This window comes from Phocoena sinus, chromosome 13, assembly GCF_008692025.1.
Source record: "Phocoena sinus isolate mPhoSin1 chromosome 13, mPhoSin1.pri, whole genome shotgun sequence".
Lineage (NCBI taxonomy): Eukaryota > Metazoa > Chordata > Mammalia > Artiodactyla > Phocoenidae > Phocoena > Phocoena sinus.
In genome coordinates, this window is record NC_045775.1 from 29122168 (window position 1) to 29143824 (window position 21657).

At 41.1% G+C, this 21657-nt stretch overlaps 1 protein-coding gene across 1 annotated transcript in view; it reads left to right on the forward strand.

The window, feature by feature from the left end:
• Positions 1 to 21657, forward strand: part of CRIM1 (cysteine rich transmembrane BMP regulator 1) — a 209870-nt gene that overhangs the window by 32519 nt on the left and 155694 nt on the right. Inside the window, 1 exon segment of the mRNA XM_032652482.1 lies at positions 16503 to 16676. Within this exon segment, the coding sequence (XP_032508373.1) occupies positions 16503 to 16676 (174 nt within the window).

Below are 21657 nucleotides of genomic sequence, written 5' to 3' on the forward strand. Positions count from 1 at the left end.
TCCCAATTCTGTATCCTTAAGAAGTTTGATAGGGATATTCTTTTTTTTTTTTTTTTTTGTGGTACGCGGGCCCTCTCACTGTTGTGGCCTCTCCTGTTGTGGAGCACAGGCTCTGGACGCGCAGGCTCAGCGGCATGGCTTACGGGCCCAGCCACTCCGCGGCATGTGGGATCTTCCCAGACCGGGGCATGAAACCGTGTTCCCTGCATCGGCAGGCGGACTCTCAACCACTGCGCCACCAGGGAAGCCTGATAGGGCTATTCTTATAACACCCTCACTAGGTGTTATTTACACCAAAGCACCTCTGTAGGAGAATAAAACACTGTGAGCCAGGTACCTAAGGGATGGCTAATCACCTGGCTTTAAGGACGGCTTTTAGAGAATCTAGATGAAGAGAGGAAATGTGAAAGAATTAGGTACTTCTCCAAGATAATTTTTCCCTCAACTAAGATGTATCAATTTTTAAGCAGCAGTACATTTGATAACAAAACCAATATTCTTTGAAGCTGGTTAAACAAGGGGTTACGTATTTTAGTGGACATTCATGCTCAGAGAAGACTTTGTTGCTTAATAATGACATGTGCCTGACCAGAAGGCCAGTCCAGCACTGCAGAAGCATGGGCCAGTGGAGGAGGCCTGAGATTTTCCTTTTAAAACGTTGAGATTCAGTCTCAAAGTAGGGGAAATGTAAGGGGGTTGAGTTCTACACCATTGGGTTCAGTCAGACTAGTTGTAGCTAGGGAAGAGTTTCCATGAACAATCAAGTATACTGTTCTGATTATTTAAAAAAGTTTCAGAAATGTAACCATTTAGTGTCTGACTTTGAGTAACTTCCTGGTAAAACCACACCAAAGAGAAACTGGTTGAAAAAATATATGTCCAAGTACCTGGATGAGGTGACATGCTATATGGGACTGTTAGTCATAAGCCATTTATGAGATATCTTAATAATCTTTTTGAAGAATTAGTTTTTATTATGTTAATCACTTTTGTTGCTTTTATCTCTGTTACATTGATTTTCTCCATGTACTAACTTCATCTTTCTTGTTTCTTTGGATTTGCTTTGTTGATCATTTTCTAATTTCAGTTGAATGCTTAGCTCATTTTTTTTAACCTTTCTTATTTCCTGTGAAATTTCCCTTTAAACACTGCCTTAGCTGTGTCCCATCAATATTGACATGTGACATATCTATTGTTATTCATTTTTAAGTATTTGATTAATTTTCCCATAATCTCCTCCCATTTTAAAAAAAAACCATTTTATCATAGAAGTTTTCAAATATATACAGAAGTAGAGGCAACTGTGTAATGACTCAATGCTTCAGTAGTTATCAATTCAAGACCAATCCTGTTTTAATCTGTTGGGACCTCAGCCAGTAAATCCTCTAGGATTGGAGGTGCTAGAAGGGTCCTGCAAAGTGATATTTGTTCTATTAAAAGCACCTTTGGCTTGCCTTACTCTGCACAGTGATTGTTTTCCAGACCTTAAACTGGTCTGATAAATGGGAAATTATTTTAAATTTAAATTGTGACCACCATAAGCGTGTGATTCTCTGACACTGTGACCTGTAAATTGTTAGCATTGTACAGTTTCAACTAAGATGCCAGAATCAAGGAAACAAAAGGAGGAGGTCTAAAGGGACCTCACAGATTACCCATCCCACCTCCGTTTTAGTGATGAAATGAATTGGAGCCGAGGGGGCCAAATGCCTTGTTCAGGGTCACTCTAATGACAAAGCTAAGGTTGTGGTCTCCTGGGCCAGGGCCTCTCCATGAGAACAGACCTCTGGGCTATCTGATTTTCTATATGCAATTAAGGGTAGATAGTCCCTAATTTAGGCAGAATTTTGAAATAGGAGAGTTGTGTTCTGTAGCCCTGGTTTCTCCTCTTCTCATCTTGCCTCATGAATTCCTTCTAGAAATACTGCTTATCTTTTCTTAAGTTCTTCTCTGTCCCCACCAGCTTCCTGTTATCAAAAAGGAAATTATCCTTCCCTTACTTAATTTTTTCCTCTGTTTCAAGATTCCTAGGAACATTTTATTCACATACTTGGTTGATTTTGGTTAGAGTAGAGAAATTATACTGTAAACTCCTCTTTCCTAGCATTTTAATCCTTAGTACCTTGCTCAATTCTTGATGTATAATAGATACCAATAACTGATTGAGGAATGAATGTTTGAAAGAAAGAATGATTGAACGAATGACTTTACATGCTATAGTTCGTCCCTGGTCCTCCTCTGATAGGTGTGTATTGCTAAGGTGTTGACAACAGTTACAGCAATGGAACATTTGCTTATCATTCATAAATGTTTTACTATAAATTGATTTAGTAAATTGGTTCAGTACTGTTTGTTTTTCAAAGACTTCCCCACTTGGACATAATATGAATCAGTGGTCATGTTTGTTTGTTATATATTTAGAGGTTTGCATCAGTTTAAGAGTCCTCAAAAAAAATTGTGTGCATATTTTAGTATTTCCATTGTTTTAGATTAAGGCTTGGTCTACTCTGCTACATAGTTACATATGCCTAACATAGTTTTACTTTGTGGAAATGCCTATAAAACAAATTTTTATGTCATGAATCATTTCTACTGATAACCATAATTTTGCCCTTCTTGCTTTGCACTGATTACAGCATGAAGAAGAGAGGGAAAGGGAAGCACCAGCTTTTAGATCATCCGTTTTAAGCTGGAAGGAGAGAGAATGAAAGCTCACTGCATTAGATTCCTCCTTGAGCAGGGCTGAATGCATGATAACAGCCAGCCGGGAGCTGGGGGAGTTAAGAGCAGCAATTTTACATTACACTGGAGTTTCTAGGCTGGCATGGAAAGAGATGCCAGTACTAGCTATCTGTATCTTACTGTAGCCACAGGGATATGTGAACAGCTGGAGAATTAATTTGATATATATTCCCAGCAGCCTCTCTTCTGCCAACAGAATTCCATTACTGTGAGGTTCTGAGTGTGTGCCATGAATCTGTGTCTTGCTTTTTTTTTTTTTTTTTTTTTTTTTTTGCGGTACGCGGGCCTCTCACTGTTGTGGCCTCTCCCGTTGTGGAGCACAGGCTCCGGACGCGCAGGCTCAGCGGCCATGGCTCACGGGCCCAGCCACTCTGCGGCATGTGGGATCTTCCCGGACCGGGGCACGAACCTGTATCCCCTGCATCAGCAGGCGGACTCTCAACCACTGCGCCACCAGGGAAGCCCTGTGCCTTGCTTTTTAATATCTGCTATAGCGTGTTTCTGGTAAGTGGAATGCCACATAATGGGGTGTAGCCGTATCTTGGTTTGGAGTAAACTCCATTACCCTAAGCTGATATGAGGTAGAAAAGGTAAGGCTCTGAGTCTACAAATGCCTTCTGCCTTCAGGAAGTTGGACATTTCAGATGAACACACAGTACTTTGTCCAATAAGTGCAGTCATACCTGAAACATTTTATTCCATGTTACTGGAATTTCAGACACCAGCAAGCAGATGGAAATATATTTTGACAAGCAGAGAGGTGGAATCTGGGACCAGTTGGGCCAGGGTTGCTGTGGCTGGTTCCTTGAGCTCCTGGGCACAGAGCAGGTGTAGCCCCCGGGGCTGCTGCTTCCCAGATCTGGAGCTGGCTGTCTTTGTACATCTTCCAAGACTCCTCTTCTTTCACATCCTTTTCCCCTCTCCTACCCTGAGGATCACAACTCCTTTCTCAGTAGTCTTTGCACTTAGAATCTTTTATATCAACTGTGGAAAGAAGGAATTTCAGGCATCATCAAGAATATTGGAAAGTAGTCTGTGGAACAGAAAGACCAAGTCCAGGGTTAGACTGAAGGTGACTATTGGAAGTACAGGTGTTTCAGGTGTTTTTGCTTTGGTACCACATGTACACTATTAAAAATTTTTTTTTTTACAAAATCATTCACTACACTAAAGGTAACAGAGCTGTTGGGAAAAATAGGGATGGGGCAGATCACTCAAAACCTATGGAACTGTGAACACAGAGGATAAACATAAACAATAAGACTCCAAATAAAGCTCCTGACTCAGGTAAGCTGCTCCTAACATTTGCATCTGGAGCCTGGACAGCCCATCCTTTGCAGCCTTACACACTCATGAGCTCAGGCTGCTTCCTTCAGGGCATGGGAACCTCACAGATGCTTACTCTGAATGGAGACTAGTTTCATCAGAATTAAATACAAGATCCAGGGGTAGTTTTTTGTTTTTTTTTGTTTTTTTGGCTGTGTTGGGTCTTCATTGCTGCACGTGGGCTTTTCTCTGGTTGTGGCGAGCGGGGGCTTTTCTCGTTGTGGAGCATGGGCTCTGGGTGCATGGGCTTCTGTAGTTGCAGCACATGAGCTCAGTAGTTGCGGCACATGGGCCCTAGAGCAAGCGGGCTTCGGTAGTTGCGGCATGCGGGCTCAGTAGTTGTGGTTCATGGGCTCTAGAGAGTAGGCTCAGTAGTTGTGGCGCACGGGCTTAGCTGCTCCATGGCATGTGGGATCTTCCCGGACCAGGGATCGAGCCCGTGCCTCCTGCATTGGCAGGCAGATTCTTAACCACTGTGCTACCAGGGAAGTCCCCAGGGGTAGTTTCTTCATCATGAGTTTTTAAACACGGGAGAATATCTCTAGCTTTTTCATTTGTACATTGAACCTCCCCAGACAGTTAAATGTAGTGGAAAGTTCAACCACTATAGCAGCCATTTCTTGCGCTAAAGGAAGGAATTTAAATGAGATTATAAGCCTTTTCTTAAGGTGTTCATTTAACTGCGAAGACTTTTCCTTTTATTGTGAGAAAACTTTCTCCTGATGTTTTTATAACATTAATGAGCTGGGGGAAAGCACACATGAACCAACACACCTTCTGCATTATACTGACATCAGTTTGTTCCAAATCACGTATAACTAAAATCACGTTAGAGAAATGTGTTTTTATGGTTCCGTAGTAACTGTTAGGGGAAGAGGTACCCAGTATCTTTTGTTATTTCTCAAACCTGGGTCCTATGCTGTCTTGGCCTAAGTGTACCAGCAAGACATGATCTTTAGAGCAGCAGTTCTCAAAATGTGGACCACAGACCCCTGGGGGGCCCTGAGACATTTTCAAGTAGTACATGAGGTCAAAGTTATTTTCACAGTAATATTAACATACTATTTGCTTTTATTCTGTGTCGACATTTGCACTGCTGGTGCAAAAACAATGCTGGTAAAACTGCTGGCATCTTAGCATGAGCAGAGGCTATGGCCCCAAACTGTGTTAGTCAGTCACCACTCTGCACCTGCAGTAAAGTAAATACTAATAACCAAATAACAAACCAAATAAAAAATCAGTTTCCGGCCCACTTCTCTGGTGAGACAGGGCCGGGAGATGCTCTCCTCAACTCCTTGCCTGGGTGGGCAAGTCAGGCTCTAGGGCCGGCAGAAATCCTTGTTTAGGGGTCCCATCAAGTTCCCCAGAGTGCTACAGCTGAGCGGAGCGGCTGCTTGGGACTCCTGCTCCGGTGGTGCAGAAAGCCTTCTTGGAATCTGACATGACCTCACTTTCGGACTGTTGGCCAGCTGCTCCTGACTTGGCCACATGAAGGCTCAGACTGTCCCAGTCTCTGAACTGAAGGGAACCAACACTATTAGCATATCTCTCACCACCATGAATGCAGGGTATTTCAATGAAGAGTATCAGGAGGACATCTACAAATCCCAGACTGGCATGTGTAAGTTCTGAGGAATGGTGGAATAACCCAATGTATCTGGGTGGCCTTTGGAGACAGCTGAGACAGAGCTACAACAGGGAAGTGGCTGGCAATCAACTCATAGCCCACCTTCTCCAGCCGTGTGACTGACAGGCTCTTGGTGCCCTGGCTGGCTGTCAGGCCTAAGCCTCTGAGGTGGGAGAGCTGAATTCAGGACATTGGTCCAACAGAGACCTCCCGGCCCCACGTGATATCAATCGGTGAGAGCCCTCCCAGAGATCTCTGTCTCACCACTAAGACCCAGCTCCACTCAACGACCAGCAAGCTCCAGTGCTGGACACCCCATGCCAAACAACTATCAAGACAGGAACACAGCCCCACCCATTAGTAGAGAGGCTGCCTAAAATCGTAGTAAGTTCACAGATACCCCAACACACCACTGCACTCAGTCTTGCCCACCAGGAAGGCAAGATCCAGCCTCATCCACCACAACACAGGCACCAGTCCCCTCCACCAGGAAGCCTACACAACCCACTGAACAAACCTTAGCCACTGGGGGCAGACACCAAAAACAAGGGAACTACAAACCTGCAGCCTGTGAAAAGGAGACCCCAAACACAGTAAATTAAGCAAAATGAGAAGACAGAGAAATACACAGCAGATGAAGGAGCAAGGTAAAAACCCACCAGACCAAACAAATGAAGAGGAAATAGGCAGTCTACCTGAAAAAGAATTCAGAGTAATGATAGTAAAGATGATCCAAAATCTTGGAAATAGAATGGAGAAAATACAAGAAACGTTTAACTAGGACCTGGAAGAGCTAAAGAGCAAACAAACAATGATGAACAACACAATCAATGAAATTAAAAATTCTCTAGAAGGAATCAATAGCAGAATAACTGAGGCAGAAGAATGGATAAGTGACCTGGAAGATAAAATAGTGGAAATAACTACTGCAGAGCAGAATCAAGAAAAACGAATGAAAAGAATTGAGGACAGTCTCAGAGACCTCTGGGACAACATTAAATGTGCCAACATTCAAATTATAGGGGTCCGAGAAGAAGAAGAGAAGAAGGGACTGAGAAAATATTTGCATAGTTTGTAGTTGAAAACTTCCCTAATATGGGAAAGGAAATAGTCAATCAAGTACAGGAAGCAGAGAGAGAGAGTCCCATACAGGATAAATCCAAGGAGAAACACGCCAAGACACATATTAATCAAATGATCAAAACTTTAAAATATTAAAAGCAGCAAGGGGAAAGCAACACATAACATGCAAGGGAATCCCCATAAGGTTAACAGCTGATCTTTCAGCAGAAATTCTGCAAGCCAGAAGGAAGTGGCAGGACATATTGAAAGTGATGAAAGGGAAAAACCTACAACCAAGATTACTCTACCCAGCAAGGATCTCTACTCTACCCAGCAAGGATCTCATTCAGGTTCGATGGAGAAATTAAAACCTTTACAGACAAGCAAAAGCTGAGACAATTCAGCACCACTGAACCAGCTTTACAACAAACACTAAAGGAACTTCTCTAGGCAGGAAACACAAGAGAAGGAAAAGACCTACAATAACAAACCCAAAACAATTAAGAAAATGGTAATAAGAACATATATACTGATAATTACCTTAAATGTAAATGGATTAATGCTCCAACCAAAAGACATAGACTGGCTGAATGGATGTGAAAAGAAGACCCGTATATATGCTGTCTACAAGACACCCACTTCAGACCTAGGAACACATACAGACTGAAAGTGAGGGGATGGAAAAAGATACTCCATGCAAATGGAAATCAGAAGAAAGTTGGAGTAACAATTCTCATATCAAACAAAATGGACTTTAAAATGAAGACTATTACAAGGGACAAGCAAGGACACTACATAATAATCAATGGATCAATCCAAGAAGAAGATATAAAAATTGTAAATCTTTATGCACCCAGCATAGGAGCACCTCAATACATAAGGTAAATGCTAACAGCCGTAAAAGAGGAAATCGACAGTAACACAATCATAGTGGGGGACTTTAACACGGACTTTCACCAATGGACAGATCATCCAAAATGAAAATAAATAAGGAAACACAAGCTTTAAATGATACATTAAACAAGATGGACTTGATTGATATTTAGAGGTCATTGCATCCAAAAACAACAGAATACACTTTCTTCTCAAGGGCTCATGGAACATTCTCCAGGATAGATCACATCTTGGGTCACAAATCAAGCCTTGGTAAATTTAAGAAAATTGAAATCCTATCAAGTATCTTTTCCGACCACAATTCGTAAGACTAGATATCAATTACAGGAAGAAAACTGTAAAAAATACAAACACATGGAGGCTAAACAATACACTACTACATAACCAAGAGATCACTGAAGAAATCAAAGAGGAAATCAAAAAATGCCTAGAAAGAAATGACAGTGAAAATACGATGACCCAAAACCTATGGGACGAAGCAAAAGCAGTTCTAAGAGGGAAGTTTATAGCAATACAATCCCACCTCAAGAAACAAGAAACATCTCAAATAACCTAACCTTATACCTAAAGCAATGAGAGGAAGAACAAAAAAACCCCAAAGTTTGCAGAAGGAAAGAAATCATAAATCAGATCAGAAATAAATGAAAAAGAAATGAAGGAAATGATAGCAAAGACCAATAAAACCAAAAGCTGGTTCTTTGAGAAGATAAACAAAATTGATAAACCATTAGCCAGACTTACCAAGAAAAAAGGAGATGACTCAAATCAATAGAATTAGAAATGAAAAAGGTGGAGTAACAATTGACACTGCAGAAATATAAAGGATCATGAGAGATTACTGCAAGCAACTATATACCAATAAAATGGACAACCTGGAAGAAATGGACAAATTCTTAGAAAAACACAACCTTCTGAGACTGAACCAGGCAGAAATAGAAAATATAAACAGACCAATCACAAGCACGGAAATTGAGACTGTGGTAAATCTTCCAACAAACAAAAAGCACAGGACCAGATGGCTTCACAAGTGAATTCTGTGAAACATTTAGAGAAGAGCTAACACCTATCCTTCTCAAACTCTTGCAAAATATAGCAGGGGGAGAAACACTCCGAAACTCATTCTATGAGGTCACCATCACCCTGGTATCAAAACCAGACAAAGATGTCACAAAAAATACTTACAGGCCAATATCACTGATGAACATAGATGCAAAAATTCTCAACAAAATACTACCAAACAGACTCCAACAGCACATTAAAAGGATCATACACCATGATCAAGTGAGGTTTATCGACAGAATGCAAGGATTCTTCAATATACACGAATCAATCAATGTGATAAACCATATTAGCAAATTGAAGGAGAAAAACCATTATCATCTCAGTAGATACAGAAAAAGCTTTTACCAAAATTCAACACCCATTTATGATAAAAACCCTCCAGAAAGTAGGCATAGAGGGAACTTACCTCAACATAATAAAGGCTATATATGACAAACCCACAGCCAACATTGTTCTCAATGATGAAAAACTGAAACCATTTCCACTAAGAGTAGGAACAAGACAAAGTTGCCCACTCTCACCACTGTTATTCAACGTAGTTTTGGAAGTTTTAGCCACAGCAATCAGAGAAGAAAAAGATATAAAAAGAATCCAAATCAGAAAAGAGGAAGTAAAACTGTCACATTTTTGCAGATGACATGATACTATGCTTAGAGAATCTTAAAGATGCTACCAGAAAACTCCTAGAGCTAATCAATGAATTTGGTAAAGTAGCATGATACAAAATTAATGCACAGAAATCTCTTGCATTCCTATACACTAATGATGAAAAATCTGAAAGAGAAATTAAGGAAACACTCCCATTTACCAATGCAACAAAACAAATTAAATGCCTAGGAATAAACCTACCTAAGGAGACAGAAGACCTGAATGCAGAAAACTGTAAGACACTTGTGAAAGAAATTAAAGATGAAACAGACAGAAGGAGAGATATACCATGTTCTTGGATTGGAAAAATCAACATTGAGAAAATGACTATACTACCCAAAGCAATCTACAGATTCAATGCAATCGCTATCAAACTACTACTGGCATTTTTCACAGAACTAGAACAAAAAAGTTCACAATTTGTATGGAAACACAAAAGACCATGAATAGTCAAAGCAATCTTGAGAAAGAAAAACAGAGCTGGAGGAGTCAGGCTTCCAGACTTCAGACTATGCTACAAAGTTATAGTAATCAAGACAGTCTGGTACTGGCACAAAACCAGAAATATAGATCTATGGAACAGGATAGAAATCCCAGAGATAAACCCGCACACATGTGGTTACCTTATCTTTGTTTTTTTTGTTTGTTTGTTTTTTTTTTTTTTTGCAGTACGTGGGCCTCTCACTGTTGTGGCCTCTCCCGTTTTGAGGAGCACAGGCTCCGGACGTGCAGGCTCAGCGGCATGGCTCACGGGCCCAGCTGCTCCGCGGCATGTGGGATCTTCCTGGACTGGGGCACGAACCCACGTCCCCTGCATCAGCAGGTGGACTCTCAACCACTGCGCCGCCAGGGAAGCCCCTGGTTACCTTATCTTTGATAAAGGACGCAAGAATATACAATGGAGAAAAGACAGCCTCTTCAGTAAGTGGTGCTGGGAAAACTGGACTACACGTAAAAGAATGAAATTAGAATACTTCCTCACACCATATACCAAAATAAACTCATAATGGATTAAAGACCTAAATGTAAGACCAGAGACTATAAAACTCTTAGAGGAAAACATAGGCAGAACACTCTATGACATAAATCACAGCAAGATCCTTTTTGACCCACCTCCTAGAGAAAGAGAAATAAAAACAAAAATATACAAATGGGACCTAATGACACTTAAAGGATTTTGCATAGCTAAGGGAGCCATAAACAAGATGAAAGGACAACCCTCAGAATGGGAGAAAATATTTGCAAACAAAGGAACTGACAAAAGATTAATCTCCAAAGTATACAAGCAGCTCATTCCGCTCAACATGAAATAAACAACCCAATCCAAAAATGGGTAGAAGACCTAGACATTTCTCCAAAGAAGATATACAGATTGCCAACAAACACATGAAAGGAAGCTCAACATCAGTAATCATTAGAAAAATGCAAGTCAAAACTGCAGTGAGGTATCACCTCACGCCAGTCAGAATGGCCATCATCAAAAAGTCTACAAACAAATACTGGAGAGGGTGTGGAGAAAAGGGAACACTTTTGCACTGTTGGTGGGAATGTAAATTGATACAGCCACTAAGGAGAACAGTATGGAGGTACATTAAAAAACTAAAAATAAAACTACCATATGACCCAGCAGTCCCAATGCTGGGCATATATACCAGTGAGAAAACCATACTTCAAAAAGGATCACATACCACAGTGTTCATTGCTGCACTATTTACAATAACCAAGACATGGGAGCAATCTGTCTATCGACACTTGATGATGAATGGATAAAGATGATGTGGCACGTGTATACAATGGAATATTACTCAGCCATAAAAAGAAATGAAATTGAGTTATTTGTAGTGAGGTGGATGGACCTAGAGTCTGTCATACAGAGTGAAGTAAGTGAGAAAGAGAAAAACAAATACCGTATGCTAACACATATATATGGAGTCTAAAAAGAAAAGAATGGTTCTCTAGAACCTATGTGCAGGATAGGAATAAAGACGCAGACGTGGAGAGTGGACTTGACACGGGGGGGGGGAGGGGTGGGCTGGAACGAGGTGAGAGTGTGGCATGGACATACTCTACCACATGTAGGATGGATGGCTGGTGGGAAGCAGCTGCATAGCACAGCGAGATTAGCTCAGTGCTTTGTGACCACGTAGAGAGGTGGGACGGAGACACAAGAGGGAGTGGATATGGGGATATGTGTATACATATAGCTGATTCACTTTGCTATACAGTAGAAGCTAACGCACCATTGTAGAGCAATTATAGTCCAATAAAGATGTTGGGGGAAAACAGTCAGTTTCCTTTAAGAATGCCCTTTATTGAATCAGTACAAGTTATTAATTTTATTAAATTTCAACTCTTGATTATACATCTTGTGAACATTCTCTGGAATGAAATGGGAAGAACGGATGAAATAATTCTGCCTACTGCAGTCCCACGGTTGTCTCGAGGTAAAATACCATTTCCTGGTTTCTTCTAAATATCCAAGTGGAGATGTCAGGTTAGCAGTTAGTTATAACTGACTCTTCGCTGGAGTACTCACATATTTGCATATATTTGAACATGCATGAATTCTAATTCATACATGAAATTATCACATTTCTTTCATTTTGTATATAGAGAAAATCACATTCGGATTTGGTATCTTGCAGAAGTTACAAACTTAAAAATACATTTGCAGAGGTATCTCAATTATCTTGACCTTTCAGCCTTGGAGACTACATCTTGTCGCATGGAGAGCACTAGGAGAAAACTACTTGATATAAATAGTTAAAGGGCAGTACTCCTGTTTTTAATCCCCCCGCCCCTTGTTCTTAAAGTCCTGACTAGTCCAAGGAGAAATCAGAAACTATATCAGAATCAGAACCTTGATCCTTGTGCTGTATATGTGGATTTACTTAGGAAAAGAGATTTTAAAACATCAAATTTGCCAAGTGCTGTCAGTGGCACTATTAGGCTCAGATTTGATTTCTGTATAATCAGACTTTACTAAATTTTTGCTTTCAATCCCTGTTGGATGGCTGTTACAGTAAAGTATAATGTTGTGTAATAGAAAAACATAAAAGCATTTGTCTCATAAACATGTTGTACTTGATTCTATAAAGCAGTGGTTGCTAAGGGAACTATTTGCCAAGAAGAAAAAGTATTGATTAGGATGGGGGGCATAGAAATGAAAGGGTTTCCTCTCAAAAAAGAAAATAAGAGCATGTAAGACATTTTTGGCTTTAGAGTCAGATACCTCCTGACTGGACAGGGTGGCCATGACGTTTCCTGAGGGGGTGGTCAGGCTTACCTGTGCACGATCAGGTGCAGCCTGTCGCTGTTGCCAAGAGGCTTCTGCTGAGAACAGTAAGGAGCTGGAGAGGGCATTAAGGGAAGTTGCCTTTTAATTCTGATTCCACACTCAGGGGATATGGTCTTCCTGTGGGGAGGCAGAGAAAAACATCTGGCAGTGAAAACAAATTGGCCCTAAGATGGACTTCTTGGAGGGGCTGTTGATGCCAGCCAGCTGATAAGAGGCTGAAGTCTAGAGCTGAACTGGGAAAGAGACTAATGACAGTTGATACCTAGAGAGAAAGGTACCAAAGTATGTCTGAGCATTTCTTCAAAATGCCTGCCTCATTAATGCTACACTAATAAGGTTTTTGAATAAGATTTTTATTACGTAAACATGTTCATTATAATGAAACATGTTTCCCTTGTTATACATCTATGCATTTGTTTACAAGACATTTTCTGTTTAAAAAAAAAAAAAAGGGCTTCCCTGGTGGCACAGTGGTTGAGAGTCTGCCTGCTGATGCAGGGGACACGGGTTCGTGCCCCGGTCTGGGAAGATCCCACATGCTGCGGGGTGGCTGGGCCCGTAAGCCATGGCCGCTGAGCCTGTGCTCCGCAACGGGAGAGGCCACAACAGTGAGAGGCCCGCGTACCGCAAAAAAAAAAACCCCAAAAAAGCATAGTCAACAGCATTGACCATACCAGTGACATGGAAAACTAGATAGGGTTACTGAACACTTGTACTAAGTCCTGGGGTTAAGGGGGTTCAAAGTTGGATAAGACCTGGCTCCTCCTGCACATGAGGACTCTTTGTCTAATGGGGAAGTTAGACTTTCGTGAAACCATTATTGGAAAGGGTAAGAGGTGTGCACAGGTGTTTGTAGGAGCGTGGAGGATAGAGAGCTCAGAGTTGGAGAAGACTTCTCAAAGAGGTAACATGTGACTTGGGTCTTGAAAAATGAATAGGAGTTATCAAGAGGAGGGAGAGAAGGAGGTGTTCCAGGCGATGACATTCTGTGAGCAAAGGCATGGGAGCATTTATTGAGGGTTTGTAGTGAGAATCTGTGTGCTTATTGGAGCATTAGGATGTTTGGACTTTTTCTTGTTAGCAAGAGAGAACCAATGAGCAGGCTTGTCTTTTTTTTTTTTTTTTATGATACGCGGGCCTCTCACTGTTGTGGCCTCTCCCGTCGCGGAGCACAGGCTCTGGACGCGCAGGCCCAGTGGCCATGGCTCACAGGTCCAGCCGCTCCGCAGCATGTGGGATCTTCCCGGACCAGGGCACGAACCCGTGTCCCCTGCATCGGCAGGCAGACTCTCAACCACTGCGCCACCAGGGAAGCCCCAGGCTTGTCTTTTGAGGAAGATGATTCTGGTTGACAGTGTGGGAAATGGGGTAGCGCAAGGAGACAGGTTAGAGGATGCTGCGGTGGTTCAGGAGAGTGATGTCTTCAGGGAGTTCCAGTTACGATGGAGGGAAGGGATGTGTATTGTGGAAAAAAAAATCTGCATTAGAATCCATTTGATTTGGTGATACATTAACTGCATATATTTACAAAGATAGTAATAAAGATTTCTTGGAATCTTGGACGGGAAAGAGGAGAAATACAGTTTTTCAGTAGTTCAAATGTTACTTGAGTTTCTTACTGATTTTTAGGTTCCTAGGATTGAACTAATTTTGAATTACAAATTTGAATATACGGTCAAAAGAATTTCTTTACAGTAAATTTTGCTGAACTATATTAGGCTGGTGGTACTAATAACATGTCAACAATTAAATATAGAGGTAAGAAATTGTTTATGTGAACCATTTTGTCACGTGTTATAACCAAAGACTAAATTATCACCTACTTTACTGTGTTGAGTTGTTTCAGTATATTCTATTCTGGTTTTCCTTTCAAAGTAATTTAGTAATTTCACTGTTGTCTTGAAGATAGGAATGTCCCTTTGTGTGTATACATGTTATATACCTGTCATTTCTAAAGACCAAATACAGGCTAAATAGGAAAATAAATCTTAAAACAGATACCTTGTGTTTTTGTTTAAACTTCTAAAATTGTTTTACTAAGAGATGAAGCTTTGATCAAATAAGAGAGCCTGATCTTCTGAAATCAAAACACAGGAGATTTTCTATTCTCCCTTTTCAAATAATCACCCTGAAGCTCTTTATTTTGTAAATGATATCCTTCTAAAGACCCCTTGACAAGAAAATTATTTATTTCAGTGAGGGAGAACAGTCTTTTCCTGACTTAGGCAGTAAGTCAACGATGTCACCAGAAGGAAAAGTTAGCCTTATAAAAATTATAGCCATTTGTTTGCGCTGTCTTTTGTGAAAAGACATTCTTAAGATGTCTTTATACCTGCCTTACTTTGAGCAGCAAGTTTAAGTATCTAAATTCAAGCACTTTTAAAAGATTCTCTCCAGATATGGTTATCAGAAACATGTTTACTATTTAATAGTCAGTGCCCAGTTAAGGTGTGATAAAGTATCTATTAAAGATAATGTTAAGAGGGGGGGAAAACTCATAACATCACAGAGACTCAGAGAAATAGTCTGGTTTCCTACAAGAGGCATTTCAACTATGAGGAATATTATTAAGGATTGAGTCTTGCTGTGGTTCTGTCATGTTTGTTTCATTTGTCTGAACTGGTTCCCATGAAAGTTGGTTTTAAAATCTATTTCTTACAGTCAACTCCATTTCATGACCCAGGACCCTGATATGGTCTCAGCCGCAGACTTTGACGACCTCAGCCTCTCAGTAGGCTGTAGCCCTTAGTTTTGTTTGTTGTTGTTTCTGGCTTTGGCTGTGGGCAGTAATGGACATTATTAGCATTTGTACTGAAGTGCATTGGAGGGCACCTCCTCCGTTGTATCCCATTCCTGACTCCTTGGGTGGTGTCCGTTTACATTTATTAGCACTGCCTTGATATATGAAGTTGCAGAGCTGTTTTAAACCTGAAGCTGGTCTCTACCAGATGGGGTAAAAAATTTGGGGGTTTTTTGGAATAATTTTGTAGATTGACAGATGTAGTTTTATTGAACATGGGAAAATCCTGGAATCTTTGTTTAAAATGAAGAAATTTAAAGGAATCTCAATTGTTTCTGTAATAACACATCAGAGGAGTAGTGGTTTTTTTTTTTTTTTAATTTATTTATTCATTTATTTATTTTTGGCTGTGTTGGGTCTTCGTTTCTGTGCGAGGGCTTTCTCTAGTTGTGGCAAGCGGGGGCCACTCTTCATCGCGGTGCGCGGGCCTCTCACTGTCGCGGCCTCTCTTGCTGCGGAGCACAGACTCCAGACGCGCAGAGCTCAGTATTTGTAGCTCACGGGCCCAGCTGCTCCGTGGCACGTGGGATCTTCCCAGACCAGGGCTTGAACCCGTGTCCCCTGCATTGGCAGGCAGACTCTCAACCACTGCGCCACCAGGGAAGCCCGGAGTAGTGGTTTTTGATCAGAAACGTTTGTATATATAGCTAGTTAATGTTGACATGTATGGCTATATTTCAGTCTTCTCTTTTTTTAGGAGGTTGGGTTTCATTCATTTGTAGAACTGCAGCCAAACTGCGTTTCGTAAATTGAGGTGTCAAAATCAGATGTTAATCTTGACATCCTCGCACATTTTTGCTTTCAGACAGGCCTTTTTTTTTTTTTTTTTTTTTTTTTTTTTTGGCGGTACGTGGGCCTCTCCCATTGCGGAGCACAGGCTCTGGACACGCAGGCTCAGCGGCCATGGCTCACGGGCCTAGCGAACCCGTGTCCCCTGCATCGGCAGGCGGACGCTCAACCACTGCGCCACCAGGGAAGCCCTCAGACGGGCCTTTGAATGAAGCTAACAAGCAAACATTATGTGGTTGTTAATTGTTTTACAGATGAGAACTGGGATGATGACCAACTGCTTGGTTTTGAACCATGCAATGAAAACCTTGTCTCTGGCTGCAATATAATCAATGGGAAATGTGAGTGTGACACCATTCGAACCTGTAACAATCCCTTTGAGTTTCCAAGGAAGGATATGTGCCTTTCAGCTTTAAAGAGGATTGAAGGTAAGTACACATTTTCAGTCATAAGTGTTAGCATTGTGTAACTCTGAGCAGTGACGGTATTTGAGCTGGAAAAGGCAAAGACAAGCTTAGAGCAATTGGTAGCTTTGATGATCTCAAACAAGATGCAGAATGTTGACTAGGTACGGACGTGATGGCATTGTGTGCCTGTGTGTCCACGCATGTGTGTGTTTCCTGAAAGTGGTGGGATGGTCATGTTGTGGTAGTATGGCCAGGATAGTTTGTGCCAGCCTGCCTAGGTCACCTCTGCATACTGGATGATTTCACATGTGGCATGCTTGAGGTCAGCATCTGTTGTTACCACGTCCATTCCGCGTGATTTACCATAGGATGGTGCTCCATGAGGAGAGCGCTAATTAGAAATGCAGCTCATCTGGCAAGAACGTGCATCTCTTTAGAAGAGGTGGGAGATTTGTGCAGTGGCGATCGGAGGCTGAGACTGACTCAAAATCATATAGGTGTGGATGGGTCATTGGGTGCTTACCCTCTGGAATGAAGTCAGAAATCACATTAAAATAACAAAATAACGTGGCCCATAACTTTTATACATTCATGCATAAAACCTAGAAAAGAAATTTAGGAATTGAAAATATGAAGTAATCAAATAATTAGGGGTGGCATGCCCAGAGCTGAGTGCTGTGCCTTGCCACCAGAATTAACAGAGGATGTGGCATGGGCTTGAGTCTCAGCCCTGCCCCTGATCAGCATTGAACTCTTGCTGAGCCCCAGGTTCTGCTCAGGGAAAAAAGAAGACTGAACAAGACTTTCTTAAATATACCTTTTGTCTCTACAATGCTGCTGCTCAAAGATGGAGAAGTTGGTAATATAGTTTGGAATACCCAGGATTTTCCAAGTCCAAAATCAAGCTTATAAGGGCAGTAGAGCAAGGGCTGAAGTTTTTGAATTGTATTAAGTTTCTCAGACATATTAAATGGTAGTAAAGAATGGGAAATGTGCAGTAGCCTCTAAAATAGCATTTCTCTTTGTGTTTACCAATGCTGCTGAATCTTTAAAAGAGAGTACAATAGAAAACAACAGAAATGAAATTTTGGGAACACAGAGAGTCTTAGATAACATTTATTCTAGTCCTTAAATTTGAAAATTGAAAAACTCAGCTCTACACAGTGGATGACTGACAAGCCAAGTTCTAACTATGTAAAGTCTTTTTTGAATCACATTATGCCATAGACAACACAGTTACCAAACTCGTTTTTATTGTCTTGCGGCTCTTTGCTCCCCCGTCTTCACCCCCATTGTCCGCTGAAAAAATAGTATATTTTGCCAACTTCAGTGTATAAACTTCCAGGGGTAGAGTTGAAGCAGTCAAATGTCTATTAAATTAATTATTCATATAGATTTTATCACGTCATATAAAATAATACAGCAATTTAGAGTATTACTTTTTGCTGTTCTTATATTTCACAAAACTGTTTTAGTCATATTTCAGATGCCTCACCGTCACTGTCATTGTCTTTGCTGGAGCTGATTTCCGTGTTATTTAACACTGTTTTCTGAGCACACCCTCTTTATTGCCATCTAAGTTGTTGGAGATGCAGCAGATTTTGAATCCAAGTTATCACAAGAAGTTTTGTTCCAAAACACGGTGTCTTTTCACATAAAACTAGGACGGTTACATTTTTAATTAGTGAGGTGTGTATTTTTGATCTTTACAGTGTGGAGATTGTATTGATTTTTCAGGTGTTTCTGAAAAGGCTGTTTACAAGATCCAGCACTTCCAATTTTGACATCATTCCCTCAGGAATAATTACTGTGGCTGATTAAATTTCTCTATGCCCCTCCTCCCCTTGTTTTTTTTAACAGATTCTGTCTGATGGCCTCTTCATAATCCAAAAGTAGGATTGGTTGAGGTCATTTAAGGTTTATGTATCTTCCACAAATCGTACTTGTTTTTTTTTTAAATAAAGCACTCTGTGATATTTGAGGCCTTGTAAGAAATCAATATTGGGGGATTTCCCTTTCCTGAGAGATAATTTTGAAGAAAAAGGTCTACTTCTATTCAAGTATATATTGCAAATGAAAGAGTTAGTGATGGTATATCACTGTATATGATTAAATCATTAATAAATGCAATGAAGACTTGGAATGCTATAGGAATTTAGGGCCAAAAAATTGTGACCTGGCATTATATGATAAGGTATTGTAGAGGAGGAGGAGTCTGAACAATTTGGAATTTGGATGGTGATGGATTCCAGGAAGAAGAATGATACGGACAAAGAATAAAATGTACAAGTGAGAGTTGCTTGACTTACATGAAAGACACTTGGGAAATGAATCTAAAAGAGCAAGTTTATTTTTTTTTGCCATGGAAATAAAAGCGCCAAATCCTAACCACAAGACCACCAGGGAACTCCTGTAAAAGAGCAAGTTTTTATGTTGATAGGTAATAGGAACGAAAGATGGGGAGGCAGGACAGGACCAGATGATGAAATGTCTTCCACGTGGCTCAGGAAGGTTAGGCCTGGTGATAGGAGCTATCAGGAATCACTGTAGGTTTATGAGCCGACAGCAGCAGAGCATGGAGAAATCAGTGTTAGGCAGATTGGGGTTTTGGGGCGTGGAAGGAATTTGCAGGTGGAGCTTCTGTTGGAGAGCTCGGTGCAGCTTGTTGGAGAGCTGTTTCCGTTATTTAGATGTGGTGTCACAAGAGACTGGTCTAGGGGATGGCAGGGGAAAAGCAAGGAAGAGATGGAAACACGCCATTTTGATGGAAGAACGTCCAGTATCTGCTAACAGACAAGGGAGGGATGAAAATACAAAGATGATCCTGGGGTTCCTAACGTGAAAGAGTAGAAGAATGATAGTACGAGAAACAGAAATGGGAAAACCTCTCAAAAGGTGGAACTGAAAAATGAGGTGGTTGTTTTAGAGGGATTTAGGGTCAAGAGACACTTTAAAAATATGGAAGATATTACAGCATGTTTGAATGATGACAAGAATGATCTAGTAAAAAGGGAGAAACTGATAATGTAAGAAAGATGATGACTGCAGGAGCAAAGTCTTTGAGGAGGGAGAGGAGCAAAATTGTTCCTGTTTCTCAGAGATGCATAAAACAAGGTCATCAGCTGATGTTGAGGCGGAAGAAGGGGTGTGAAAAATTGGGGAGGGAGAGGAAATGGAAAATAGAAATCTCAGAGGGAGGACGAGTGAATTAAGTAGGGAAATGTATTAGGGTCGCCAGCTAGTGCTGATAGCTTACTTGAGGTTATAAATTTGAAGGGAGACCAGCCAGCACAGTTGTGCGCTTTTCCCCAGCTCTGGTGCATGCAGTGGAGGTGGAGGGTTAGGATTTAACCAGGGTTAGGATTCTTCCTGATGAGTCTGATATAAAGAGAAGGGTACTGAGATTGAGAGTTACGCAAGAGAGTGCTTATGGTGACTGGCCATGCCATTGCTGCTGGGAAGGATACGGCAGCAGTCAGTAGCGAAGGAACAGAGGCAGAAGTTCTGTAGATAAATGCAACACCTGCGTGTAGTTGGTATATCATGTGATTGCATGTGCTTTAGGCAAACAACGTGTTATTTTTTTAAGGGGAAGAGGAAGAATGATCTGAAATTAGTGATGAGAACAAAGAGGACCCCTACCCCACCCTCAGGATTTATGGCATGTGGGCGGTGAAGCCGTCCCCACTTGAGAGGACTTCAGGGGATAGAGAGCAGTCAGGGAGGAGTACCCAGGTTTCAATTAGAGCACAAAGGTGAAGGGAACCATCTGGAGGGGAGAACGACAGCAAAGGGGATTTTGGTGATGACAGTCCACGAGTTCTAGAAGGCACAGTAGAAGGATTCGGATGGGAGGGTTGTGTAGAGCATGGGTGATTTTGCAGAGCCAAGGAAGATTGAGTCCAGAGATGATGGATGACCTGGTAAGTTTAGACTTAGTTCTTGAGGTTTGTTATGAGAAGGTGAATAGTTAGTTCTAGTTAAAGCCTTCCTTTGAGGACTGTTCTCTGGGGCATTCTGTAGTGTGAAGGTATGTATGCAGTTGGGGATGGGGCAGAAGGACTAGGGTTCTTGCCAGAGCATAATGAGATAATGTGGGTCCCCATTACTACGTTTTGTGAGCATGAATTTCTGAACATGAATTTTAAGCATAATTACAACAACATTTTTAGAATGTGTGGAAGTCATTGCAAGGCATTTCAATACCATATTTATAGATTTATGGAGAATAATGGCAATATCAGGGTATTTAAAAAAGTTCTTGTGTATTATTTTTGTTTAAAAGGGAGGGTATTGGTCCTGGATTTTAATGAACACATCATCATAAAGTCAGTTTGTCACAGATTTAGAGGAAATAGGATACTGGATAAACAGGCAGCCAGGCCTTTGTACGGAATAATTTGTCAGAATTATCTTTGTTTCTCTGAGGAAGAAGAGAAAGACTGATAAAGGGAATGAACTGCAAGTCATCCCACCTTGATCTTAACAAAGCTTATAGTTTTATGCCATACTACCTGTTTATCATCGGTTTGGTACATGCTGTACCGAGCTCCACAAAAGTTAAATTGATACACCATCAGAAGAGGGGACCACATTAACAAAAACAGTACCAGCCTCTGTGGCTGCCACAAGGGTTTTCTTGAGGGGCCTCTCTGGGCTTGGTAATGGTAGTTAAAGTTGATACGAAAGACTTCCATGATACAGTGAATAAGTTGGACTTTTAAGTTTGCATCTGACTACAGGTTGGGGTAAGTAGCTTTTGTTTTCTAAAAAAATTACTATAATTCAGAGTGGTTGTAATAAAGTTGAGAAGTAATCAGAAGTATGAAATCATGCCAGATTCAGAGAAGGATGTAAAGCACCCTAGAAAACATTCGTCTGTCGATCCATCCATCAGATATTCATTGAGTGCCAAACATGTACTAGTCACAGTTCCAGTTGCTGAGGATACAGCTTTTGTGGAGCTCACACTCAGAAGGGGAGGGGTGACAATAAACACAAA